The following is a 6743-nucleotide window of genomic DNA, read 5'->3' as shown; positions in this document are numbered from 1 at the left end:
TGGTGCACCTGAATATTTTTTCTTGAGGGAAAAAACATCCTGTGTCAATATCAGATTTTTAATATTGTCATAGACCAGTGGTGACAAACCTATGGCACGGGTGCCAGAGGCGGGCACTCGGAGCCCTCTCTACAGGCACATGTGCCATTGCCCCAGCCTTGCCTCCCCCTGCGACCCCCTCCTCTCCAGCAGCCCCCCTGAAGGAGAGTCGCCCTCGAGCGTGGCCCATACGGAGCAGCGCAGCCAAGGACATGATAGCCAGGCAGCGTAGACAAGACTCTGCCCTCACGCCCCATCATGCAGTTGATGCTGCAGGACACGGGCAGAGGGTGGCCGCCATAGCGCTGCTGGGCTGCCTGCGCAATTTGCGGCAGGCCCTGAAGGCGTGGAGTGGTCCTGTGGGCAGGCGGGGTAGGAGATGGGGGGCAGAGCAGGGGTGGAGCAGGGGGGTGGAGAGGGGGCAGGGCCAGTTTTTGGGCACTCGGTATCTAAAAGGTTTGCCATCACTGTCATAGACAATGTATCTGTTCCCAGTCAACTGAGTTGGATGCAAAATAGAAATCACTAGTCTGAGAGATCTCGCAATAGATGGAGAGATGGTTGATCTGCTGGATTCTGTATAAGCTACTGTGGTTTTTCTTTCTACCGATGAGAACCAAATTGAACTAAAATTCGTGTCAAGGGAATTTTTCTGTATCCTTCATATTGCAAACATATTATTATTAACCTTTGATGCATCCTTTGCCTGCTGGAATATTTGCCAAGGGGAGCCTGAAATGTCTGCTGAAAAGCAAAGACCTTCTCTGGCAAATGTTCAGTGCCCTTCTGGGGTTTAATCTGTTTGCTATTATTTCAGCATTGGCATTATTTGCTTCTACAACTAAAAGAACATTTCAAGTGCCAATTAAGAATTCTTGACATTTTTAATGATTTATGTCACTTATTAATGACGGATGACAAATTACATTTTGGTAATTACTCATTTAAGGAAGGGACTGAGTGAAATTTGCAAATGTCAGAAAGCTTTGTAGCTAGAAAGAAAACAGTGATGCATTCACATACTGTATTAAGCCAAGAAATAATGTGGTCTTTTTGGTTTGGCTTAATCAGTGATATGAATCTAGCTATATATGTGGTTGCTTAATTTTGTTTTATAATTTAGTGATTTATTTAGATTACTACACTGTGTTCAACAAATCGTTTCTTCATGTGTTCATTGGTATGTTCATAGGATGGGCTGTGAGAAGAACCTTGAGAGACAGGAGGAGGAGCTGCAGGCTAGACAGCAGTCAGGCCAAAGATGCCTTAGTCTACAGAAGGGATGGAGTATGGGAAGTGTCTCAGAAGCAACACTCCCTAGTTCTCTGGAAAGCAAAGGCAGGGCAGGAAGACTTTCAGAATTGCAAAATTCTGCTACTGTAATCTTTCCATAAGGATAGTGCTGGTTGGACCGCCTTAAAGAATGGCAATCCATGAAGTCACCTGGAGCTAAGCTCAACCCAAAGAGGATATTTTTGTTACCAAACCCAAAAGTTCTAGGGAGGTGATTGCCACTTCCACATTTTCCTGAAATATTGGAGAAGAAAGTAGTTTTTGAAAGGTTTTCTTTTTCCTCCAGTGAAGAAATTCTTTCATAGGGAGTACTAGGTTCAATCATTCTGTTTCCCAACACAGAAAATTGATTTGGATTCAGAGTATAGTCATACATTCTCTATAAAATGTGTTTGTAGGAAGATTATTTCCATTAGAAATAAAAAAATTGGAACTTGAGAACAACAGTATGTCAACACATATTCAGCGAATTATTTGTTTCATCGGCTTCTGAAAACAAGTTTGTACTGAGTCCAGCACATGTGTGTTGCATTTATTTTTTGACAAGTAAATTAGCAATTTGTTAGCTGTGAGAATGAGAAACACTATATCTTGTTTTACAAATTCATGACATTTTCCTGTAAGAGGGGTTTCAGTTTTATTTAAAGCATATGAACTATTTTTCTGTAAAAATCCAAAATAACTTATAAAATGGTGTATATTTTTGTTCACATTTCTCCAAGTTGGCAGCTTTACCTTTAGAAGAGTTTTTGCTAGCAAAATTTTCCTAAATACAGCAAATGGAAACAAGAGAAACAACCACTTAAACACCATTATTAGATCCAAAGCAATCCAAATGTAGCTGGCTTTAAACCCTCATTAAAAGCTTTTAAGGACTGGCCCTTTAAATGTGGCAGAATTTTAGGAAGGGACCAGATAAGTCTTTTGGAGAATGTATTTGCAAATGCGATCTATGAAGAGGATCTTTCTGACATTGCTCTCCAATACCCCCAATAGCCATGAATGAGCAAAATAACAAATAACTCAAGGTGGTGAATACAACCAACACACTAGACTCTTATTTTTCCCACAACAACAACCTTGGGAGATGAGTTGGACTGAGAGAGTGACTGGCCCAAAGTCACCCAGCTGGTTTCATGGTTAAGTCGCAATTAGAACTCATGGTCTCCCTCTTTCTAGCATGGTGCCTTAACCACTAATCAAACTAGCTCCAAAGCTGTGGAACATGCTGTCTTCAAAGATGCCTAGCCCTTTCATTCTGGATATTCCAGAAAAAAATGAGGATACTTATTTTTAAGCAGGCAATTGAAACTTAATCTGAATGTGGCTGGATTGTCCTCCTCTACCGTCTTTACATTGGAGGCCGGCTGGGTGGGATTTAGATAGATAGCATCAACTTCACATGGATAAATTAGATTTATTTGAACCAGCCTACAAAAAAATAAGTCTGCTCCTGATGTGGTGAGGTTCTGCATTCAATGTCTGCCTTATGGAGTTGTGTGGGAAAATACTGTATTAGTACAAGTAGTCCTCAACTTATGACCACAATTCAGCCCAAAATTTCTGTTGCTCATTTAGACAGCTATTAACTGAGTTTTGTCCCAGTTTATGACCTTTCTTGCCACAGTTGTTAAGTGAATCACTGCAGTTAAGTTAGTAATCTGGCTTTCCTTTTGCTTGTAAGAAGGTTGCAAGAGGGGATCACATGACCTCAAGACACTGCAACCGTCATAAACATGAGTCGGTTGTCAAGTGTCTGAATTTTGATCATGTGAGCATGGGGATGCTGCAGTGGTCGTGAAAAACAGTCACTTTTTTCAGTTCCATTGTAACTTCGAACTATCACTAAATGAACAGTTGTAAGTTGAGGACTACCTGTATGCAGTTGAGGATCAGGTTTACGTCCAAGGAGTTCACTTGTATTTCAAAGAATAATTGAGTATCCTTAAATAGTGGGCTAATAGTTTTACCCATTTGAAAGTCATAAAGTAGCAACATCAGAAGTTTCCTCTAATTCACCATGATGTCTGCTTTATGCAAGTTATCATGATTCAGCTTAGGTTCTCATCTTCAGGAAGAATGGTTGGCAGTCTTCCTGACAGCTGTTTCAGAGTTTGTGGCTTCTCTTCAATATGGCAACAGATTTGTTATTCTGTGACTTGTGTTCAGAGAACTAACCAATGTCTTGTGCAGGGAACTCTGCTTGTCCAGCCTCTGCTATGAAAGGCAGAGAAAATGCAGGAACAGGATTCCAGCTCAGAGAAAACCTGCTCATCTCAGCGGGACCTTTGGATTGACATCAAAGTCAAACTCAAGCCAAAGTTCCCTTGAGAACTCATTTGTTTTCCACAATTCTTCCACCATTTCTCAGAAGTTCCCAAAGCCTTGCATTACTTTCAGAATCTGAGGCCCTTGTCGAAGTAAATGTATATTTAAAAGTCTATAAATGATAAATGCTTCGTATGCATAAACTTATTTAAAAAGTGAGATATCCGAGTGAGATCAAACCTCCTCTACTTGATTGCCTATTTCATTGCTCCTCACCCTCCCACACCTTGTCAGAAAAAGCGACCCTGCTTTTCTAGCATCATTCCCACTTTTTTTCCTGCCAGGAATGTTATTTCCAGAGTCCCTGGCTCAGATGGCTTAAGCGTCACCCGCTTTGCAAAGCTACAGGCTGCAATTCCCTTTCTCTGGCAACATTTGCTTCCTCTTTCCTCCAGAGAAACTTTACTGATTGTAGCAGATTTTTTTACTGTTATGTCATCATTTCTCAGATACGAAGCGTGGATTTTATTTCCAGCAAATCTCCACCCTCTCTTCAACCAGCCTATATAACGTGAGAAGTTCTGCCTCTCAGCATGGAGCTCAGGAGGTGCACAAACTACTACTACCTACTATTTCTTCTCTCATCTGATCCAAGAGCAAAGATGAACAGCTCCCTGGCTACCCTCGCCGTCTTCCTGGTTGCTGCTATGTTCCTATCCCAAGCTCAGGCTCAGTTTGGTAAGACTGCATTCTCTTCTCTTTTTCAGCATCCCACCTACATTCTGAGGGTGGTGCGGTGTCTCATGGTTAAAATGCTGGACTTGTCAGCTGGAAAGCTGGCAGCCCAGGTTTGAGATCTGAGCACCAAGTGACGGAGTGAGCTCCTGTCCTTGCCCCAGCTGCTGCCAACTTAGCAGTTCAAGAGCATGCAAATGCGAGTAAATAAATAGGTACCACTTTGGTGAGAAGGTAATAGCACTCTGTGATGTCATGTTGGCCACATGACTGCAGAAATGTCTTATTTTCCTCTAGTGCCAGGTGGAATTGTTAGGAGTTAGTGCTTTGGGGCTCACATAGTCACTATGTAGCTGTAATAGATACATACTAGTAAGAATCCATGTTGTAAGTAAGTAAGTAAGTAAGTAAGTAAGTAAGTAAGTAAGTAGGTAAGTATTCTGCCTGAGTGAGAATTCCTGCATTTTTAATTTCTGCAGAATTCACTGTTGAATTTGCCTTTGGAATTTCCAGAACTAGAAGTAAAATATAAATCTCCACTTCTAGCTCTGTATCAGAGCACATTGTTTAAAAGACTTTGGGCCAGTCATTCTGCCTTAATTCAACCTATCTCTAGGGCTGTTTTTGTGGGGAATATAGGAGGATGAAGCATTAGCTATGTATGCCACCTTGAGTTGTACAAAATAAGGTTGGATATAAATCTAATAATAATAATATGCTCCATGGTAAGGTCAGACCATGGAAAATCTGCCCATATTATATGAGGGGAATGGTAAATATTCTGAACTAGCAGGTGAGAAGTTCAGGTTCAAACTCAATGATGGGCAAGGGAAACCATTAAAATGACACAAGTCTCTTTTCCTATCTTTCAGACCCCCGGCTCTGTTGTTTTGACTACGTAACCAAGCCTATTCCACGGAAAAACCTGAAGTCCTTTGAACGCTCAAATGTCAGGTGTTCCAGGCAAGCTGTCATGTAAGTACTAAAAAAAACCTATCAATTTCTAAGTGATTCCTGAATATATTAAATGTGATGTTGACTGTCTTTGAAACATCTGGTATCTTTGTGTGACCTTTGTGGAGAAATGCACCAGCAGTAATCATATTTGCCTGTATTGATTTTATGCGAATTTAATTTAAATGTAAAATTACTTGTGGTCCTTATGGATAGGCATTCCCAACCATCGTAACACAATGAGGCCAGAGAATTCTTCACCCAGAAGAATTAATAAAGAGGTGGGGTTTCAACTGCATGGCCATGGCTGCTATCTTGATTTATTTGTCGCCCCTTCTGTAGATTCCGTTATACCAAAATCTAAATTTATGTTCCTCTTGAAAGGGCCTGTGTGCAGCTTTAGTTCAACAATTTGATTCACAATTTTCAGACGAATCAGTCATTTAGCATAAATATTTAAATTAAAGATTTAGTGGACATCTGCCCGCGTACCCCATTTCATGAAATCAATTTGGAACAGGAGCCCCTTGAGGGTGACTGATGGGAGAAGCTCTGCCCCCTTGAAAACTGAGTGTGGTGCCAATTGTAGAGAATTGCTTTCTTTCTAGCTTGTGACTAAATATGCACACGTATGTCTCTTCTGCAGATTTACCACACATCTGAATCGACGGATCTGTGCAGATCCCAGTGCACCATGGGTCCAGGATCGTATAAAACGTTTGTCCCCACAGTGACAACCTCCCACCTCCTCCATATTCATCTGGAAAAGCCCCAAGAAAGAAGTCAAAGCTTTTAAAATCTTAGGATGTGGGCAAAAAAGAACATGCTGAACTCTTATTCTGACCTTGCACATTCCTAACTTAAACTTCATTGATGGAAGATGAAATAATGTATTTTATTTAAATTATGGCCAAATATCTTATATATTTTATATTATTATTTTTAAAAGTTCATTTGCCTAAAGGTTCTGAAAAATATTTGACAGAATCTTAATGTATGAATAAATCTCACGTTTATGGAATCCATACATGCTTCTGCTTGTCTATATTTGAAATCTTTTCCAAGAACTCCTTCAGGTTGTACAATTCTTATTTCACTGAAAGATGGACTAGGACTCTCTCTGGGCTCTGGCTCTTCTCCTTCCCTGGGAGTGGGGATGCTTGGACCATCCATCTGCTCCTGAACCACCATTCATAACATCCCTCTCTTTCAGGTTTGCAAGATTGAGGTTAGCCTTGTAAGGTAGACCAGACAGGAAACACAGTGAGATGAACTAATTTTACTTTATTGTAAGGTTCCATTAATGGAATCTTGCAAATCTGAAAATATCTTTTTTCCCATCCCTTTATACAGCCCAAGAAACTAGGGGTGCTCCCTCCTGAGTCTCTTGCCCTACCCACATTCCTGCTGCAGGCTAAATTGCCTGTTATCGGTCTCTGTTTGCCCTGACTCCC

At 40.9% G+C, this 6743-nt stretch overlaps 1 protein-coding gene across 1 annotated transcript; it reads left to right on the top strand.

Annotated features, from left to right (window-relative positions):
- Positions 1-4164: 4164 nt before the first annotated feature.
- On the top strand, positions 4165-6314 carry LOC120309083 (C-C motif chemokine 5-like). Its single transcript, XM_039345902.1, has 3 exons — positions 4165-4338; positions 5208-5310; positions 5936-6314. Exons 1-3 carry the CDS (start codon positions 4194-4196, stop codon positions 6021-6023), a joined length of 336 nt encoding a protein of 111 aa, XP_039201836.1. The 5' UTR covers positions 4165-4193; the 3' UTR covers positions 6024-6314.
- Positions 6315-6743: the final 429 nt, after the last annotated feature.

The sequence above is a fragment of the Crotalus tigris genome, unplaced genomic scaffold, assembly GCF_016545835.1.
Source record: "Crotalus tigris isolate CLP2741 ecotype Arizona unplaced genomic scaffold, ASM1654583v1 scf7180000017987.690289119674:8195010, whole genome shotgun sequence".
NCBI classification, from domain to species: domain Eukaryota; kingdom Metazoa; phylum Chordata; class Lepidosauria; order Squamata; family Viperidae; genus Crotalus; species Crotalus tigris.
This window is presented reverse-complemented; position numbering and strand designations above follow the sequence as displayed.